Below are 21,615 nucleotides of genomic sequence, written 5' to 3' on the forward strand. Positions count from 1 at the left end.
TTCCATTTTAAAAAAATATTAATTAATTAATTTTGGCTGTGCCGGGTCTTAGTTGTGGTATGCGGGATCTTTGTTGTGGCACGCGGGACCTTTTAGTTTCGGCACGTGGACTTCTTAGTTGCAGCATGTGGACTTCTTAGTTGTGGCATGCAGACTCTTAGTTGTGGCATGTGGGATCTAGTTCCCTGACCAGGTATTAAACCCGGGCCCCCTGCACTGGGAGCGCAGAGTCTTACCCACTGGGCCACCAGGGAAGTTCCCAGGATGATCTCTTTTAAGAGTGTAAATCAAATCGTGTAGCTCTTCTCTTTAAAACTCTCCAGTGGATTCCCACAGTAGAAGGAATAAAATAGAATAGAATTCAATCCTTGTTGTGGCTTCAGTGTCTTACAGGATTTGACCCTTGCCTACCTCTCCAGGTGTTTCCCACCACTCTGGCCTTCATTCACCTTGCTCCACTCATCATGGCTTTCTTTTGTCTCTTGAATGTTACAAGTTTGTTACACTCTTAAGACTTTTATACTTTTCTCCTCTTTTTGCAAGAATATTCTTCCTCTCCACGTCTTCCTATGGCTGCCTCCATCTTCGCACTCAGGTCTCCTCCAAAGTAGCCTCATCCTCTATTGCTCTAGTTAGTTTTATTTGAAACTTCTTCCGAAACCAGTTGCTGCTCTGGACATTTCAGTTCTATAAGCAGTCAAATTCCCTGTCTTTTATAAAACCTATTTGAAGTTTTTTTTCCCTCTTGCAACAAAAATAAGTCTAGTTAATATATTTATAGAAATTTATCAACAATAAAAGTCAGGAAATAATGATTTGGGTACAGTTGCCTATTTATCTGAAAAAATTAAGTCAGATCCCCTATCTCTTATGATATAAAAAGTTATTCCTAGTAGATTAAAAAACTAAACATGAAAAACTGAAACTAGGGACTTCCCCGGTGGTCCAGTGCTTAAGACTTCGCCTTCCAATGCAGGAGGTGCGGGTTCGATCCCTGATTGGGGAGCTAAGATCCCATGCGCCTTGCAGCCAAAAAACCAAAACATAAACAGAAGCAATATTGTAACAAATTAAATAAAGACTTAAAAAAAAGAAAAACCAAAACCATAAAAATATTAGGGAAATATTGGAAAACTATTGAGAATACATTTATGAATTTGGAGGTGAGAAAGGCCGCCTTGGACAAAATAAAAAATCCAGAAGCTCTGAAAAGATATATAGGTTGACAATTAAAATGTAAAACTTCTGTAAGTAAATAACACTATTAATGTTATTCAAATTAAAAGACAAATAAATAACAAACTGGAAGAAAATACACCATATATAACATACAAAAAATTACTATCCAGAACACTTAAGAGCACCTGCAAATCAATAATAAAAGACAAACAGCCAATGACAAATGGGCAAAAGATATATAAAATTCATTGTAGATGAAATACAAACAGCTAATAAAAATATGAAAAGATTCCTAACCTCACTGATATTCAGGGAAATGCTTATTAAAATGACATTAGAGACTTACCTGGTGGTACAATGGTTAAGAATCCACCTGCCAGGGGCTTCCCTGGTGGCGCAGTGGTTAAGAATCTGACTGCCAATGCAGGAGACACGGGTTCAAGCCCTGGTCCGGGAAGATCCCACATGCCGTGGAGCAACTAAGCCTGTGAGCCACAACTACTGAGCCTGCGCTCTAGAGCCCGTGAGCCACAACTACTGAGCCCGTGTGCCACAACTACTGCAGCCCACGTGCCTAGAGCCTGTGCTCTGCAACAAGAGAAGCCACTGCAATGAGAAGCCTGTGAGCCGCAACCAGAGAAAGCCCGTACATAACAGCAAAGACCCAATGCTGCCAAAATAAATAAATAAATAAATAAATTTATTTTAAAAAATAAAATGACATTAATATACTATAATCTTTTGTCCATCAGATTAGCAGACATAAAGAAGATTGATAAAAACCAGTGTTGGCACAGATGTACAGAAACAAATGTGTTCATACACTGTTGGTATATCATTGGTGTGATACTTTTTGAGAGTAATTTGTCAATATCTATTAAATGAAAAAGTGTTCATGACTTTTGATCTAGTAATTCTAAGTGGGTAGGTAAGTCTCCTGAAAAATCACTCATATAAGTGCTTAGATAGGTATGCATGCTCCTTGCAGCATTGCTTGTAAGTAATGAAAAACTTTAATTAACCTAACCATTTACCAAAATGGAAAACTATGTGGGAGTTAAAAAGAATGAAGTAAAGCCATAGGTATTGACTATACTATTAAGGAAAAAGGCAAGTTCAGAATAAATGTACAATATGATCATATCTATGTGAGGAAGATAAAACGGAGGTACATGTTTCTGCATGTTCATAGATGCATAAAAAAATGTCCAAAAGGATTCATACAAAGCTGGTAACAGTAGTTTGCCCTGGAGAGGGGTGTGGGATTGCGTGAGTGTTGGGAGGAGGAGAGGTTGAGGGAGTACCTTTGCTTTATCTGCATCTTTGAAAAATTATAATTAGAATTTTAATCCAGTAATCTGAAAAAAATAAACAAGAAATAAAAAGAAGCATAACTTTTGGAGATATCATTGAAAATTCTAAAAATGCATTCAGTTGATAATGACATAGAAGTTTAGGGGTATTTGCTGATATCTGATAGACATGGTTAGCCAGCACTGACAGCAAAAAGGCATACACTTTGGAGTGAGACAGACTTGGATTTGAATTCTAGTTCTTCCATTTACTGTGTGACATGGGCACGTCATTTAACCTCTCTGAGTTCTAGGATAATAAATGGAACCTACTGCAAAGGGGTGTTATGAGGATCGAGGAGAGAACACAGGTAGAATCTCTAGCACATAGTAGGTGCTCAGTTAAATGGTGGGTATTATTATTATTGATGGCTAAAATTATGGTCTGTAAGCCAATGAGAAGTGAGAAGACGATGAATGGTGATTGAATAGAATTGAATCACACAGGTTTAATCTGCAGACTAGATCATCTCACCATCAAGCATTCTTCATTATTTGCTCCATATATTCCTATTGTTATTCATTTGTTCATCCATCCATTCACTCATTCATCCAATAGGTATTTATTGAGCACTTCTTTTGTTAGGCTCTAGACATACATTAGAATGACTGTCCCTATTTTCTGGGAGTTGACATCTTCTCCCAATGGGAGGAAGGGACACATAGCTAGTTGGCAACAGAGCTTGGGAGTTACCCACCTGGGCATTGGACCAGACAATCTGGGTCTGATTTCCAGCTCTATTACTTACTACTCTATGACTTTAGACGAATTATTTAACCTGTTTGATCCCACCATCTATAAAATGACTTGACAACTGTTCCTGCCAGTTTAGAGGATTAAACGAGTTGATCCAAAGTAAAGCACTGTGTCCAGTGCCTGGCACATGGTATAATGTCAGGCATTTTTATTTCCAGGCAATTATGCCACTGTGCGGTCAATGTTATCACAGGTGAATTCTGAGAGAAGGGAGTAACTACCAGATCGAAACATACTTGTCTATCTAGCAAAATACATACATTAAATAATAATGGATCCCTCTGTATTATTAAAATTTTTTTTTGGTATTTATTTGGCTGCGTCAGGTCTTAGTTGCGGCACACGGGATCTTCGTTGTGGCATGCAGAATCTTTTGTTGTGGCGTGCGGGCTTCTCTCTAGTTGTGACACTCAGGCTCCAGAGTGCGCGGGCTCAAGTTGCTCTGCAGCCCGTGGGATCTTAGTTCCCTGACTGGGGATCGAACCCGCGTCCCCTGCATTGGAAGGTGGATTCTTAACCACTGGACCACTAGGGAAGTCCCAATCCCTCTATGTTATTAATCACCAGTTAATATAGAACTGGAATAAGAACTTCTAGTCAGCATGAGATAAGCAATGTGATATAATTTCTGTGCAAAGCAAAGAAACTTCACATTTTAGTCTTGGGACGTTATCTAGTGTGAATGGAACAGTTCTGTTAGGCTTTGAAAATATTGGAAATTTCTGCCCTGGATCTCTAGGAATACCTTCATGGACTGAATTCTAAGTTCCAGGGACCCGTCTTCCCCAGGATGGAAACTACTGATCTAGGAAAAAAAGGAAGGAAAGGAGAGAAGGAGAAGAGGAAGTAGACATTTACAGAGCAACTACCATATATATATATTAGGTGTTAGGTGCTTTATCTCTTTAGCCCTGCTGATGTGCCATAAGGCTGGTCTACTATCCCCATTTTAGAGATAAGTGAACAAGGGCTCGAAGAGGTTAAATAATGTGTTCCCTGGTGGTCCAGTGGTTAAGACTTCACCTTTCAGTGCAGGGGGTGTGGGTTCGATCCCTAGTTGGGGAGCTAAAATCCCACATGCCTCATGGCCAAAACATATAACAGAAGCAATATTGTAACAAATTCAAAAAAGACTTTAAAAATGGTCCATATCAAAAAAAAAAAAAAAAAGAAAAAGAAATGTTCTGGGTCAACAGCTAACCTGTGCCAGAATTCCAGGTCTTCTGATTCTATGCCTAGACCTCTTCCCTGGATATCAACCTGCATCTCTTGAGAGTATGAGAGAGAAGTCATCCTTCTGTTTGTGGCACTCTCCCATATGTTTCTCAGTTGGGAGAGGGATTGGGGCAAGGACCAATTGCAGCGATGATCACTGATCACCATCTTCCCACTCCAGATCCTAGAAGGGGAGCTCGGCTTTTTTTTTTTGCCACGCTGCGTGGCTGTGGGATCTTAGTTGCCCGACTAGAGGTTGAACCTGGGCCCTCGGCAGTGAGAGTGTGGAGTCCTAACCTTTGGACTGCCAGGGAATTACCTCATTGTCTGCTTTCTATGTCAGCTAAAATTTCATTTTACATCTAATCACCACTTTGGGTTCAAAGCTACTGCCTGACACTGACATGTTGTAGACGTAGTATGACTATTCCTGTACGTCTCTATCTATTGATGAGGATCCTGTTCTTGCAGTATTACAAGCTAGTACCAAAAGGGGATAATCAGTGAGAGAGGGACCAGGCTGGGATTGTGGCTGAGGATATAATGGTGTCTGTCCCTGGTGGACTCTTTCTGGGGAACTCTTAGTGAGGAAGCCAGCATCCAGGTTGGGACTTTCCAAGTCTCCATGTGCCTGTGGGGAGACAGGGCCCCTGGGGTAGAGGCCCCTTGAGTCTTGTCCTTCCCCCACCAGCTGCACTGAAGTTATCTCTTATTGCAAGTCAGAGAAGTATGGTGCCATAACCCTACTCTTTGGTCCCTTTCTGCCCTTGAGGATCTGGGTCCGAGAGAGAGAGAACCCCAACACTCCTGTGTACTATCAGCTAATTGCCAAGTTGGGACACCTGGTTTGATAGCTATGCCTGCACTAGCTAGAAACCACAGGGTACAATTTTGACATGGAATTTATCCAGGAAAATTTGGTTTATCTACTCTGTGCCTACTGTCCACCTTCTGGGTTCTTGTGAGGAGTAAAATGAAATAATAAATGAGAAAGGGCCTAGTAAACTTTAAAATGCAGCAAACTTATTATTGTCATTAGTATTATAGAATCGTGAGGCTGGAAATGACTGTAAAGATGGTCTAGTCTAGTCCCCAAATGTAGCAGGAATCCTTCTATAGCACCTCTGACCAATTGTTAGCCAGCTTTAATTGTACACTTGCAGTGACAGGGAACTCATTCCCTGAAAGGTAGCCCCTTCTCTCTGGTCAACTCTGAGAAAAAGTTCTTCTTTAGTATCCACTGACCTCCAGGATTTGAGGACAGTCTTCACAGCCCAAGTCATCTTTTTTTTTTTTTTTTAACCCCCGGAGTACTTTTGCCTGATATTTCCATCAGAGAATAATTTTCAGATTCTTCGTTCCCTGGGACTCCGCCCACGCCAGCCGGCAGCGTAAAATGGTGCCCAGAACAAACACATCTAACACTGCTGATGTGACCTAATCAGGGCAAAGTGCAGGACAGGGATCACCTCCTGTAATTTACACAGTGACTTTTTTTTTTTTAAACAATGGTGACTTCTACCAAGAGTTTCTGTGGCTCTATTAATGAAGCACGGAATGAGTGCTTTTCAGCAGTTGCATCGAATTTGCTCCTTTTAAGCTTGTAAGTGGCAAATATTCCCAAATCTTTCTCACCTAAACGACATCAGCTTCCCAGATTTACAATTAGTTTAAATGGACCCAGGTCAAGAAATATGACATTGTCAGCACCACAGAAGATACGCTTTTAGGTACTATCCTTTATCCCATGCACTTCCCTCCCTGGTTCAGTAATCACTGTCATGACTTCTGTGATGGTGGTTCTCTTTCCATCTTTACAGTTTACCAACTATGTGTGCATGAGGTTTAGTTTTGCCTGTTTTGGAACTTTATATAAATGGAATCATGCTGTATGTATTATTTTATAATCTACTTCTTTTTCTCAAAATTATGTTTGTGAGGTTCATCTCCATTGAATATGTAGCTGTAGTTCATTATTATTGCTGTAGCATATTCCATTGTATGAATATTTTAAAATTTATTTATCTATTCTGTTGATGAACACTTGGGTTATTTATTTATTGTATTATAAACTATGCCACCTTAGATATTCTTGTGTCTCCTGTGGCACATGTACAATGTAATTGATAAGCAATTATTACATGTGTTTAAATCTTATCTCCCAATTTCTTTCAAAATATAAGAATCATGTCTTTTACACTTAATAAAGGCTTTGAGCACACACTAGTTTTCTTTAAAACATATGCCTAGGGGGTGGAATTCCTGGGTCTTAGGGTTTACCTAAAAATATGAAAAAGTACATAACCCCTGCGTGCTCCTATGTGATTTCCAAATTGCTTTTTCAACCACCTCCTTTGCATGGGGAGCTCTATGTGTTTAGATCAGCAGCCTGACCCTTTCTGAGTGACCTTGATCTTGAGGGCCTGGCTTCAAGTCCCAGATTATCAATGGCAATAAACATGCCTCTTGCTCACTAGAAGGAGCCCCTTTTGTGGAGGGCATCAGCATCTGCTATCTTTATGGTTCCTGCCTTGCATTGGTCATCACCAGAGAGAGGGTGCACTGGGCTGTCCTACCCTGGACAAAGGTCTCCATGTTCAGCATGGATCTGCTTATCCAGGAAAGTCATTTAATGGGGGATTGGGGAAGCCACCCTGCTTGCTCTATCAAAAGCATACCAGCCATTCGAATATATTAACTGCTTAAAAAACTCAAGTCTGTATATAGGTCCTTCCCTAATGTTAGCAGGGTTTGGGGCAAAAGTACAAACAGATGCAACACGTCTACCTAAATTATTTAAAATTATAAATCACTCCAACTGTTAATCTTAATATATCCTATTCTATCTTGACAAATAAGCATCTTTAATGACATGGAAGACCAGGTTCAAATTTAGAATTCCTGGACTCCTCAGATTTATGCACTTGAATGAGGTGCTGGTGGGAGCCCTGGCCCTGGCCCACCTGCCATCTTTTTCCATCTCTCTCTCCTGCACTAGGGATCTGTGTACACAGAAGCTCAAATGTCCAAGTGATGTGCCCCCTGCCCCAAACACAGCTGCCCCTTAGCCACTTCTAGGGATCCGCAGACTCTGCCTTAGAGAAGATGGACCTGGGAAGAGCCCAGCCATTTGGGGAGGGAATTCTGGGGTCACAAGTTCCCAGAACCTGGTCCTGAAGGAGAGACACAGACACCATGTGGGCATGTCCCCTAGAACCTGTGGAAGGAATGTGGACAGGGCTGGGGTAGAGGTGTGCCTGTAATGTATGGTGCCTATGCACAGGTGTAAGGGCGGTGTTGTCTGCCTATCTCCCCTCTCCCCTCATGGGTGCAGGAACTGTGTCTGGCAGTATCCCCAGCACCTATCACGGTACCTGGAACTTAAAAGTTACATCCTGTATAGGTGCTTAATGGAAAGTACGTCAGACACAGTTCCGCACACTTCACTTCATTTAAACGTTTAATAGCCATTATACAGACGAAGGCTGTGAGGTTCAAAGAGGTTAAGTGACTCGCCCAAGGTCACACAGCTACAACAGGCAGTGGCTGGATTTGCGCTCACTTCACCATCTAGCCTACTCTCTCGCCCTTCTTTTTATTATTATTCTTTCTTTGCCTCTGTGCTGGGGCGGAGGGCCCGGAGCGGCCCCTGCACAAGGCCGGGCCTTCCCCGCCGCCACTCTTCTCCTCTTCCCTCTCCCCCTCCTCCCCTATTCAGCCTCCTCCTCCCCCACCCAACCCTACCCGCCGCGCTCCGCTCCTCCTTCAGCCTCCCCCTCGCGCCGCGCTCCCCAACCCCTCGCGAAGCCCCGCCCCTCCCCTCAGGGGGACGTCACGTGCCGCTCCATCCCCCCGCGCCTGCGCGCTGCTTATTTCCCGCTGTCAGGATGAGGAGGCGGAGGTCGGCGCTCGGGTCCGTCTCTGCCCGCGGCTGTGGCGGCGCCGGCGGCTCCAGCCTTAGCGGTTCCTCCCTGGGCGGTGGCGGCGGCGGCTCGGTCGACGCCTCCTCCGCCAGCTGAGCCTGTAGGAGCCCGGGACGCCGCTTCCCCGCCCATTCCCGCTCCCCGAGGCCGGCCGCCCGGCCATGGCGCAGCCGGGCCCGGCTCCTCAGCCTGACGGTGAGTCGCCCACCATGGCAGGCGCGGCGGGCGCGGCCTGCCCAGCGCCGGCGTCGCGGGGAGACCTCCGGGCGGCGGGAAGGGCGCGCGCAGGCCCTGGGGGTGACCCTGCCGGGCGGAGGCGGGAGCGCGCGGGTTTCGGCGCCGGCTGCGCGCGAGGGCGGTGCGGGGGCCTGGGCAGCCGTCGCTGGGGAGGGGGCGGGAGGTGCCGGCTTTAGCCCTGGCTGGGGTGGGGGTGGAGGGAGGGGCGTGAGGAGGCTGCGGGGGACCAGGCAGAAGCTGGGGAGCGTGGGGAGGGAGCTGCTGTGGGTAGCGGTGGGGCCGGCACGTGGGTTCTGCCCGTGGGGAGGATGGAAATCAGGAACATGTGCTATATTCGTTAAAGAAAAAAAATTGCTTAGGTAGTGGTGATGTACCCTCCCCACGCCCCGCCCCCCATCCATGCCACTGAGCGCTTTGAGCTCAGTTTTGTGGCGTGAAACTGGTTGGGATCAGTAGCTGGATTTAGTAGCGTTCCTTGAGAGGCATTGTGGCTTAATGGTAAGTGCTGGGGCCTGGGCGTCTGCAGGACCTGGAGCCTTCACTAACAAGCACTATGCAGGTTTCTTAGCCTCTTTGAACTTGAGTATTCTCATGAAAAGAGGTTAATTCGTGCCTTTATATTTTACTTATAAAGGAAGCAACATGTATTATGTAAACTGGTTAGTATTATTAAGGCGGTTTTGGGGAATAATGAGAATGGTGAAGTCGAGGAAGCCTGTCTTTTATAGCACTTATATCCAGGGAAGGAAAAAGAGCCCCATCCTAATTAGTCCCAGGTGGTTGTCAGTCCTTCATGACCTTCTGGGAAATTGGCTTAAGCTCTGCTTCGGAGATTGACCACGTGGTTCCAGGTTTTACCACCTGGAGTTATGTTTGGAAAGACTGTGCCTGGTCCTTGACAAGGTACTGCTGTATCTGGGCAAGAGAGTTCTTTCAGGTGTATTTCTGTAATCAGCGTGTGTGCTTAGAATCTTGTGTGAGTGGAATGTCGGGATTTGGTGCTGGGCCCATGGTAGGTGCTTAAAAACCTGCCTTTGCCTAGGGTTGTCTCTTAAAATAATCTTTCATGAAGACCTTACTCTCTTTTGTTGCCTTTGAGGAACCTGAAACAATGTTATCAGATTTTAATGCTAGCTGCTTTCTTGGAAGTGTGTTCCAAAGCCTGTTTGCCTCTAGTTTTAGATTTTGCTAGTTGCCTAAGGAGACATGTCTGGTACCTACATCTGGAGTTGTGTAAGAATCTGGTTGCTGTTTCTGTTTCAGTAGAGGAGAAGGGAGGCATTTCTGGTGGACTGTTAGAGGAAATGGGGATGTTTTCAGGCTACATTTTAATCCTCACCTTTTGCATTTGGTGTCAGGGAAGAAAACTTCCCTTTTCCACAAACACCTCTTTGTTTTTGCAGACAGAGGCAGAATAGAGAGAGCCCCAGTGTCTTCTGGTTTTGATCTGGAGTGGTAGGTATGCTTAACTGGCAGCTGCCTTCTCTTGAGTTGCATGGAAACAAACGTCTAGGACGGCTCAGGTGACATGACAGTCTGGAATCAAAATTCCCTGCCTCTTTCTAGACGTGAAACGGTCTTCCTTGTAAATAGGCAGAAGTGACTAAGCATTTGAAAGAGGCTAGGAAAAATTAGCTTTAGGAAATCTTGTATTCTTAGGACAGGTTTATTCCCTATTTTTCAAATCCTGTGACCGTGGGATGAGATTTAGTTTGCATAGATTGCAGTATTTATTTTCAGTTAATGTAGTAAATGAGCAGCCACAGCTACTGTTTACAAAAGGAGAGAGTTCGGTATATTTGAACGCTTTGTATCAGTGTCTTCTTAGAAGTTCATCTTGGGGATTTAATTTTTCCCTTTGGCTGAACTTAACATAGATCACTTCGTAACACTTTAGCTTTAAGCATGCTTCAATTTCCTAGCCTTGCTGATATAAACAAACAAACAAACAAACAAAAAAACCCCAAACAATTGCAGAATTCTTTTGAGTTAAACGGGCAGTAAAAGATAACTTTTACTTTTTGACTTTAATCTAGCTTTTATCCCATTTTATTTATTTATTTGACCACGCTGCATGGCTTGTGGGATCTTAGTCCCCTGACCAGGGATTGAACCCAGGCCCTCGGCAGTTAGAGCGCAGAGTCCTAACCACTGGACCTCCAGGGAATTCCCAGGTATCCCATTTTAGAGGCAGTTTTATTTTACTTTGACATTGTTTTCTTTTCCTTCTTTGACATAGGTTTATTTTTCATGGAGATATCGTAGATTAAGAAAAGAATTCATTTGTGTGTAAATCGACAGGGTAAAATGTAATAATTTTCTTTTAATTCTCTTTAATTTTTTCTTTTGTAAGTTTTTCGAAAACTATTTTTTTGATCATGCATCTTAGTTTACTCGTTTAGAACAAAGGTAACTTTAATAGACAAATTTCAGCTTATTATTTCATTTTACCTTGATAATTCAAAGACTATATAGAATGTAAAATTTTTAAAATTTTAATATTTTAAAATCTAAGTTAAACTCTTAGAAACATTTGCTCTGATTTTACTTCATTTCTTTTTTATTTAAAAACACTGTATTCTAAAATCCTTCCATTAAAAAAGTATGGCTATTAAGAAGTATGTCTCCTCCCATCTCCCAAAGGAAACCAATACTAAGTTTTCTATCCTTCTTGACTTTTTTTTCTATAGTTAACACAGACATGCTACCTTTTCCCCCTGAAATGGACATGCTTTACATACATAGGTCTGCAGCTTGTCTATTTTGCTTATAAATGTTAGCTATAATTATCATATACTTGTAAATGGTTATGTGGCCATATAATGTGCTATAGACACTGCATGCATTATCTCAGGAGATCTTCTTATCAGTGAGGTGGGTGCTATTATAATATTGTTCCTGTTTTATTGATGAGGAAACTGAAGCACAGAGAAGTTAAAAGTGCCTAGAGTTACATAGCTAGAAGTGAGGGGAGCCAGGATTCAAATCCAGGTCACCTGATGCCAGAGCCCTCGATCTGTTTACTAGATCGTGGACTACTTTCCAGTTCAATGTTATAGATCTACCTCATTCTTGTTAATGAATGTTCTGTCATACGCATGTACCACACATGATTTATTTGCCTATATCTTTATTGATGCTTTAATTTTTTCATTATAAGCAGTTCTGTAATATTCTTGTACATATTTTTCAGGTACTTTTGCTTTTACTTCCGTAAGACTATGAATTAAAGGGCATGAGCTGAGTGAATTAAATTTTAATAACGATTGCTAGCTTACTCTCAAAAAGTATCAATTTACATACCTGCCAATAGTATATGAGAGGGTGGATTTCCTCTACACTTTTACAAACCCTGGATAATGTCAGTTGTTTTAAATTTGTATCTTCTGATAGACAAAAAAAAAAAAAAAAAAAGGTATTCTTCAGTTAACACCTAGTCTAGGCCAAGCCTTATGCTAGGCCCTAGGGAATAAAATGACGAAGAAACCCAAACCCAGTCCCTGTTCCTAGGTAGTGAATCAGAAGGCCATTAATTAGATAATCCCACAGACAAGTACAAAACTGCTCAACAAATGTGAGTGTGTACTACTTGCCAGGCACAATTCTAGATATTTGGAATACATCAGTGGGCAACACAGATAATAAATAACCCTGCCCTAGTGTGGGAGAAACAGATATTAAACAACAAACATAAGCAAAACATATGGATTGTTAGGTGATAAGTGCTATGGAAAAAAGAAAAAATAGAGCAGGGTAAAAGGAAGGGGGATAGGCTGGTTTTAAATAGGGTGGTCAGAGTAGCCTTATTGCATAGATGACATTTGACCAGAGACTTGAAGGTGACAGAAGAGGTAATATGAGGATATCTGGAGGAAGAGTGTTCCAGACATAGGGATCAATTCTTGCAAATGCCTTAGGGAAGGAATGTGTCTGGCATGTTTGAGGGATGGCATGGAGGTCAGTGTGGCTAGAATGAAATTATTGGGGCAGTGGGTGGAAGGAGGTGGGAGAGGAAGGGAGAAGAGAGTAGTAGAATATGAGGTGAAAGGTAATGGGGTGGTGGCAGGTCTTCTGGGCTCTAGAAGCATTGCAAAGATTGGCTTTCACTATGGGGAATCATTAAAAATGTTTTGAGCAGAGGAGTGATGTGATCTAACTTACATTAAAAAAAAAAAAAACCAAACCACTCTGGTTGGTAGATTGGCAGTAGAGTAAAGGAAGGCAAGGGACGCATTAATCCAGGAAAAAGATGATGAGGCTGAGACCAGGGTGCATTGGTGGAGGTTATATTTCGAAGGCATGGCCAGCAGGATTTGGATTAGATATGGGATGCAAAAGAGAGAGGGGTCAAGGATCATTAGGAGGTTTTTGGGCTGAGCAGCTGTGAGAGGTACACAATGCTGTAATTGAGGAATTTGACCCATTTATTTAGTCCAGGAAAGGTTTCTGAGGAAGTGGTCCTAGAGCTGAGACCCAGTGGATGAGCAGGAGTCCCTTTTTTGGAAGAAGCAGGATGAGTAAGATAACTGAAGAAAGGTCAGTGTGCCGGGCTAGAGATAATGAGGGGGTCAAATAGGTATAGGCTGGCCTGAGTGGGCTTTAGCGTTAGAGCTCTAAGGGAAGCCATTGAAGGGTTTTAATCAAGTAGGTAAAATGATGGCTTTTTAATTTGTACTTTCCTGATAGTAATTATATATATTTATTTTTTCTTTTGTTGTGCAGAAAGCTTTAATTTTTATGTAGACCTGATCACTTTTTAAAAAAATATTTATTTTTATTTGGTTGTTCCGGGTCTTAGTTGTGGCATGTGGGCTCCTTAGTTGCAGCTCTTGGGCTCCTTAGTTGTGGCATGCATGTGGGATCTAGTTCCTCGGCCAGGGATCGAACCCGGGCCCCCTGCATTGGGAGGGTGGAGTCTTAACCACTGTGCCACCAGGGAAGTCCTTTGACCATTTAAAAAAATGAATGGTTTCTGGGTTTCTTAGGAAGACCTCTTTTTATTAAAAAATCAAAAACAAAAAAAACCCAACAACAACAAAAACATCTCATTTTCACCACTTTCATAGTTTCGTCTCTTATATTTAGTACTTTAGACCATCTGGAATTTATTTATTTTTAAATTTAACAGGTAAAGCTTAATATAAATAATTATTAACTAAACAGGAGATTACCTAAGAGAAAAAGAAAACCCTAAAGAATACAGGAATAGTAGATATAGGGAGCAGCTACTACCTCTAGGGCTAAGGCAGAGCACCTAGGGAAGGAGCAAATCTTCAAGAGGCTGCTCCCAGAACTGAAATCCTGACTTTGTTGGAGAGGGTACAGCTGTGGCCCTCTGAAGGGTAGTGATCATTGAGAGACCACATCTGTAGAACTTCCTGGAAAGCTGCTTTCTGGCTTGCTGGGGGAAGCTGCCTGCATCTGGAATTTATTTTTGATGTGATATAGTGTTCTAACTTTATTTTTCTTCCAAGTGGATAAAGCCAATTTTAAAAAAAATATTTATTTTATTTATTTATTTTTGGCTGCATTGGGTCTTCGTTGCTGCGAACGGGCTTTCTCTAGTTGAGGCGAGTGCGGGCTACTCTTCGTTGCGGTGCGCGGGCTCCTCATTGCGGTGGCTTCTCGTTGTGGAAAACTGGGCTCTAGGCACACCGGCTTCAGTAGTTGTGGCTCGTGGGCTTTAGAGCGCAGGCTCAGTAGTTGTGGCGCATGGGCTTAGTTGCTCCGCAGCATGTGGGATCTTCCCGGATCAGAGCTCGAACCCGTGTCCCCTGCATTGGCAGGTGGATTCTTAACCACTGTGCCACCAGGGAAGCCCAAGCCAATTGTATAACACCATTTATTCAATAATCCATATATTTGGTTTGTTTATTATTACTTGATAAATCTCCCAACTACTAAACTTGATCAGAAACACAAAAGCCATGAGCTTACCCCACAGTCTGACTAACACAGTCTGTCCCAACATACAGTAGCCTGGGATTGTGTAATAATCCTTTAATTTGTATGTCTTACCTGACTACCTGTGGATGGAACTGCCTTTGACTCTTAAGGGCTCTGATTTCTAAAATATCTTGAGTACATCATATACTACGTTTTTATTTAGTGAAATTTCATGTGCTCTTTTTGTATAATCAGTCATTACATTGAGTTTAGTCTTCATAGGAATATTTAGTAAACAGTTGTTCTGTTTATTTTTGTGTAGGACAGCTGTGCCAGGTAATGCGGAAGGGCTGTGGAAATTATATATGTGGAAATTATATATATATTAGATATAGTTCTGATTTCAGGAATTTTATGATCTAGTGGAGGGAATGGGCCTTAGGCACACTAATGTGAAATGAGGACGTGCCTAGTGATAGTTCTCTGTTGGATCACAGGTGAAACTTACTACGAGTAGAACAGGGAGAGCTATGAAGGAAGGTGCCTTTGTTCAGTTTTCTCATTAGATACTTGAATCTTTTCCAAGTGGTAGACTGATTTCTGTTTGAATGCCTCTGGAGAGAGAAGGAACTCACGACATCCTAGTTTTGACTAGTTCTGATGTTTTGGTTATCCTTTAATTAAGTGGAAATTTGCCTCACCATTACTTTTACTCACTGCAGATGTATTTAACCTATAGAGAGTAGTAGATATAGAGACATATCCTTGAAAAGAATCCTAAAGACTTATCTTCCCTCATTTTAGAGATCAGGAAATTAAGGACTAAAGAAGCAGAAGTGACTTGCATTGTAGCAGAGCCAACACTAGAATTTAGGAGTAGAGTGGGGTTGTCACCTGTCTTCTGGTTACTGCTTCTGTTTATGTAGAATGAACTTTCTCTAGGTGCGTCATTATGACATTGCTAGAAAGGAATCATAGAATGGATGTAACTTGATTACAGTCAGAACGCATGAGAATTTTTTTTTTTTTTTTTTTTTTGCGGTACACGGGCCTCTCACTGTTGTGGCCTCTCCCGTTGCGGAGCACAGGCTCCAGACGTGCAGGCCCAGCGGCCATGACTCACGGGCCAAGCCACTCCGTGGCATATGGGATCCTCCCAGACCAGGGCACGAACCCGTGTCCCCTGCATGGGCAGGCGGACTCCCAACCACTGTGCCACCAGGGAAGCCCCACATGAGAATTTTTTTAAAAAAAATATTTATTTGTTTGGCTGCACTGGGTGTTCGTTGCGGCACGTGGGATCTTGGTTGCCGCATGCGGGATCTTTTAGTTGTGGCATGTGGGCTCTTAGTTGCAGCATGCGGGATCCAGTTCCGTGACCAGTGATCGAACCCGGGCCCCCTGCATTGGGAGCCTGGAGTCTTAACCACTGGACCACCAGGGAAGTCCTGAGACTTTCTTGATAATTATTTATTTTTCAGTAATTGTAGATGCTGGAGGAACTGCCCCTGAGAAGGGAGAACCTGAAGTTATCAAGAAGAAAATAAATATGGACTAGATCTCTGAGGAATTAAGAGCAGATAAGATGCATCAAGAGCTTGAGTTTCAGGAGGAGAGAAAGGGATCTCATCCTCCAAAACAGAAGGGAAAAAGGAAAGGATGTGTGAGAAAGAAAGGTAGAGAAAACTCGAGGTAGAAGAGAAACTGACTAAATATAAGTGCAGTCTCCATTCTTTTATTCATTTATTCAACATATGTGATTTGGGTATGAGCTACAAACAAGGTAGACAAGGTGCCTGTCCTCATGGAAGTTGTTGTTTTGCAACCTTCATTACAGATGAGATTGTTTATACTTGGCTGGGTTCCTCATCTTAAGCACAGAACACAGAAAATAATTTGGCTATGTTCCCAGTTATCTTAAAGGTGATATAACCAGTACCATTTTAGATGCACAGGAGAGAAGTTAATTCATTATGTACATTGAATACCTTGGGCATTAGGATTTAACTCTGTCATGGAACCTGGGTTGAGAAAGGGTGTTAGAATAATAAAGTACAGGGTATGATTGGGTCCTTATTGTGGGACATCCAATGGGGTGGGGGTGGGGGAACCATGATGCAGGTTACTATTCCATTGGTTAAGTGTATGAAAAATCAATACAAACTTGATAGTTACCATTTAGTCCCAAATTGATGTCTACTTGATTGCTTTCTCTAAGCTCCTGCTATATTTATTTATTATTTATAAATAAACTGCTGCTGCCCACCTGGCCTCCCCCCTCCCTCATCTAGATCTTATATCCCCAGCTTTCTTAGCTACTGTGGAATAGAGTCTGCCTGACACTACTTCTGTCTTTCATTTTATTGTGAACCTAGTAAGTAAGCCTCAGTAGACAGTTACAGAAGGGCCATTAACAGGTTAGATCCATCTCTATTGCAAAAATGTGTTCTGCATTTACTCCTAACGGATGAAATCCAGTCTTCCTAGAACATGGCCACTTTTTGTGGTAACTGTATTAGTAAATTCTTAACTTTGTTGGGCTGAAATCACTTCCCTACAACTTTTACGCCATGGTTCTGGCCTTGTGAATGAGTCAAAATTAGTCTATTTTCTCTTCCACACAAGGGGTCTTCAGATATTTAAAGAGCTTGCTTCTATCTTGGCAGTTCCTCATGTGAGGATTCTATACCCTCTCCATTCTTTGCAGCTTCCTTTGCTTGGCTAGCCAGACGTTCTAATACCATGTAGTTTGCTAGTGCTCTTCCTAAAATGGTGTCCCTAATATTAGTGGAATATTCCAGACATGGAATCTGTGTGACTCGTGCAACAAGCAGCAAAGATGTTCTTTTTTGATCAAAACTCAACTCTTTTTAATGTATGCTAACGTTCCCTCAAATTTGTTTTATTTCTTTGTATCATATGAGTTCATAATAAAACAGAAGCTGTGATTTATTGAGGTATTATATGCCTTACACTGTGTTGTGTATTTTTTAAAATTAGAGTAGTTTTATTTTCATAGCAAAATTGAACAGAAAGTACAGAGAGTTTCCTTATACCCCCTCGCTGTCAGACTCCCCGACCATCAACACTCCACACCAGTGTGGTACATTTTTAAACAATCGATGAACCTGCACATCATTATCAACCAAAGTCCATCATTTACATTAGTGTTCACTCTTGGTGTTGTACATTCTGTGGGTTTGGACAAACATGCAGTGCATCTATCCATTGACCATTGTAATATCATACAGAACAGTTTCACTGCCTTAGAAATGCCGTGTTCTACCTCCTCATCCCTCTTTTCCCCTGAATGCTTGGTAAACACTGATCTTTTTACTGTCTCCATGGTTTCTCCCTTTTCCAGAATGTTATATAGTTGGAATCATACAGTTATGTAGGCTTTTCAGATTGGCTTCTTTCACTTAGTAATATACATTTAAGGTTTCTTCATGTCTTTTTGTGGCTTGGTAGCCCATTTCTTTTTTTAGCACTGATTAATATTTCATTGTCTAGATGTACCAGTTATTCAGTTATTGAAGGACCTCATGATTGCTTCCAAGTTTTAGTAGTTATGAATAAATTACTATAATGCAGATTTCTGTGTGGATCTAAGTTTTCCACTCATTTGGTTAAATATTAAGGAGTGTGATTGCTGGATCATATGGTAAGAGTATGTTGAAGTGGCTGTACCATTTTGCATTCCCACCAGCCACAAATGAGCATTCCTGTTGTTCCACTTTTTCCAGCATTTGGCAAGTGTCTGTGTTTTGGATTTTAGCCATTCTAGTAGATGTGCAGTGGTATCTCATTGTTTTAATTTGCAGTTCCCTAAAGACAGATGATGTTGAGGTTATTCATTATCTGTGTATCTTCTTTTGAGAGGTGTCTGTTCAGAATTTTTGCTTAACTTTTAATGAGGTTGTTAATTTTCTTATTGTTTAGTTTTAAGAGTGCATTGTGTATTTTGGATAACTGGACTTTGTCAGATATGTCTTTTGCAAGTATTTTCTCCAAATCTGTGGCTTGTCTTTGCCCTTGACAGTGTTTTTCACAAACAGAAGTTTTAAATTTAATGAAATCCAACTTATAATTATTTCTTTCATAGATCGTGCCTTTGGTGCAATATCTAAAAAGTCATTGCCATAACCCAAGGTCATCTAGATTTTCTACTATGTTTCGCTCTAGGAGTTTCATAGTTTTGCATTTTACATTTAGGTCTGTGACTCTTTTTTTTTTTTTTTTTGCGGTACGTGGGCCTCTCACCGTTGTGGCCTCTCCCGTTGCGGAGCACAGGCTCCGGACGCACAGGCTCAGCAACCATGGCTCACGGGCCCAGCCGCTCCGCGGCACGTGGGATCCTCCCGGACCTGGGCACGAACCCGTGTCCCCTGCGTCGGCAGGCAGACTCTCAACCACTGCGCCACCAGGGAAGCCCCTGTGACTCATTTTAAGTTTTTTTTTTGTAAAGGGTGTAAGGTCTGTAGCTAGATTTTTTTCTTTCATGTTTGCATGTGGATATCCAGTTGTTCCAGCACCATCATTTGTTGAAAAGACTGTCCTTTCTCCATTGAATTGCCTGTCCTTCTTTGTCACAGATCAGTCGACTATATTCGTGTGGATCTATTCCTAGGCTCACCGTTCTGTTCCATTTATGTATTTTTTTATTCTTTCATGGATGTGATTTTAAATTTCTTAATTAAAAATAATTTTTGTGTCAAAAATAACAAATGTTTGTTAAAAATTTATAAATGTATAATACAAAGGGAAAAGTCCATATAAGCTCATAAGCTCACCCCTCAGAGATAAACACTGATAAGGGTCTGGTAGATATTTTTCTGGTTTTTTAAAAAGAAATGTGTATTCTGATGATTTAAAAGTGGAATCATGCTGTATACGCTCTTCTCAACCTTCCTTTTTCTTTACTTTGTTTTTGGTATAGATAATGTCATCATTTTTGAAATAGATCATTTTTGTGGCTGCATAATACAGATACACTATAATTTTTTTAAAGTAAGTCCCCATTGATGAATATTTGTGCCGTTATTATAAAACTTCAGCTAATATCCTTGTACCTGTCTTCATCACAGGCTCATGTGAGTGTTTTTGTGTTATAAATTCCTTGAACCAAAATTACTGAGTCAAAGAATATGAATGTTTAAAAATTTAATGGCGGGACTTCTCTGGTGGTCCAGTGGGTAAGACTCCACTCTCCCAATGTAGGGGGTCTGGCTTCGATCCCTGCTCAGGGAACCAGATCCTGCATGCATGCCTCAACCAAGAGTCCAGATGCCATAACTAAAGATCTCGCGTGCTGCAACTAAGACCCGGCGCAGCCAAAATAAATAAGTAAACATTTAAAAATTTAATGGCAAATGTCAAATTCTTTTTCAGAAAGTTTGGACAATTTACAGGCTCACCATCAGGGTATAAGAGAGCTTATAGCTCCTTAATTTAAGAAATTATTTGCATATGGGGCAGTTGACCTCTTTATCATGTGTGTAGCAAATGTAGCAAAAATTTCCCCCATTTTGTTTTTTAACTTTGAGATGTTTTGGCCTATGGGTTTATCAGTTTTTTCCTTAATGGCTTCTAGGTTTCCTTCTACCTCTTTGTCTATGTTACCTTCTAGTATTTACTTTTAAATGTTTGATCACTTTGGAATTTATTTTGATATAAGGACTGAGATAGGAATCTAGCTTTTACTACTATTTATTTTCAAATGGCTAGCCAGATATTATTGCACCATGTAGTGATTAATCCATTTTTCTCCATTGATTTTGAAATGCCACCATTTATTATATGCTAAATATCCAGGAATACCTGAGTCCGTTTCTGAATAGTATTGTGTTTGATTGATTTATCTGTTCTGGTGTTATACCCATAGTTAAAATGACTTTTTCCCCTACTTTCTAATGTTTTAATATTTTAAAGAGTCAGGAACCCTTCATTATTTATTTTCTAGAATTTTCCTGAACTATTCTTAGGTATTTACTCATTCAGATAAAATTTGGAATGATCACATTAAGTCTACCCACCATGCTCCCCTCTCCTGCCCCCTTCCCCCACCCCAGAAAAAAAAGACCTTAAAAAAACCCTCATTGATTTAGTTATAAACTAAGGAGAAAGGTGTATTTTTAACAAGTATCTTTAGAGTGCCATAAAGCACTTTAAGTGCATTAATTATTTAATTTTCTGAATTCTTTAAGGTTGGTATTATCCCTGTTTCGCAATGAGGAAATGAAAGTTTAGTAAATTGCTCAGGATCCAGGTTCCCCTGACTATTTAAATTCCACCCACTATCAGGTCAGTTTTATTTAAGTAAACTCTCAGATCATTAAAAAAGGGGCAAAGTTAAAACAAAACCCCAGGTTGTGTGTGTATGTGTGTGTGTGTGTGTGTGTGTGTGTTTTAAACCATAAAGTACAAAGAAAGTATAAAGAAAACTGGACTTACTCATAATTCCATCCTTTGGAATATTTTGTCATTTTAGTGTATTTCTGGCCATGTTTTATATCAACAAATAAAATTTTTAACCAGTTGATCATATTGCACATGTGGTTTTGTATTCTGCTATTTTTAATTATGATGTAAAATTTTTCTGTGTTGTAAGTTTTTCAAAAAACGTTGGTTTTAAAAGTCTAATTTATCATGTTTGTTATACATTAAGTTGTAAAAATAACTTAATTATTTTCCTATTATTGCCTATTTGATTATTTGTAAGATCTTGCTATTAGTAAATAATTCTACAGGAGACATCTTTGGACATTAGTCTTTGATGTCATCTTTGATTACTTCCCAGAGAGTTCTGAATCAAAAAGTATGAGGTTTTGATATATTTATATATTACTAAATTGCTTTCCAGATATCTCGTTCTAGTTTACATTTCTACCATTAGTGCTGATGTCTTTTAGTGTCACCTCACCCTTGTTAACATTAAGTATAGACTTAATTATTACCAATAGCATAGGCAAAGTGGTATCTTATTGCTGTTTTAAGTTTCTAAATGCAACCTGTAACAGCAATAAGATACCATTTTGGTGGGTGTGATTAGGCTTTAAAAAATGTA

At 41.0% G+C, this 21,615-nt stretch overlaps 1 protein-coding gene across 2 annotated transcripts in view; it reads left to right on the top strand.

The window, feature by feature from the left end:
- The first annotated feature begins 8,373 nt into the window (after positions 1-8,373).
- RABEP1 (rabaptin, RAB GTPase binding effector protein 1) overlaps positions 8,374-21,615 on the top strand; it is a 107,521-nt gene continuing 94,279 nt past the window's right edge. For both annotated transcript variants that reach the window (XM_082604074.1, XM_082604075.1), the window contains exon 1: positions 8,374-8,621. In XM_082604074.1, coding sequence (XP_082460200.1) covers positions 8,588-8,621 — 34 coding nt within the window. In that variant the 5' untranslated portion in view covers positions 8,374-8,587. The remainder of the gene's footprint in view (positions 8,622-21,615) is intronic.

The sequence above is a fragment of the Mesoplodon mirus genome (assembly GCF_964341445.2).
Source record: "Mesoplodon mirus genome assembly, chromosome: 18".
Taxonomy (NCBI): domain Eukaryota; kingdom Metazoa; phylum Chordata; class Mammalia; order Artiodactyla; family Ziphiidae; genus Mesoplodon; species Mesoplodon mirus.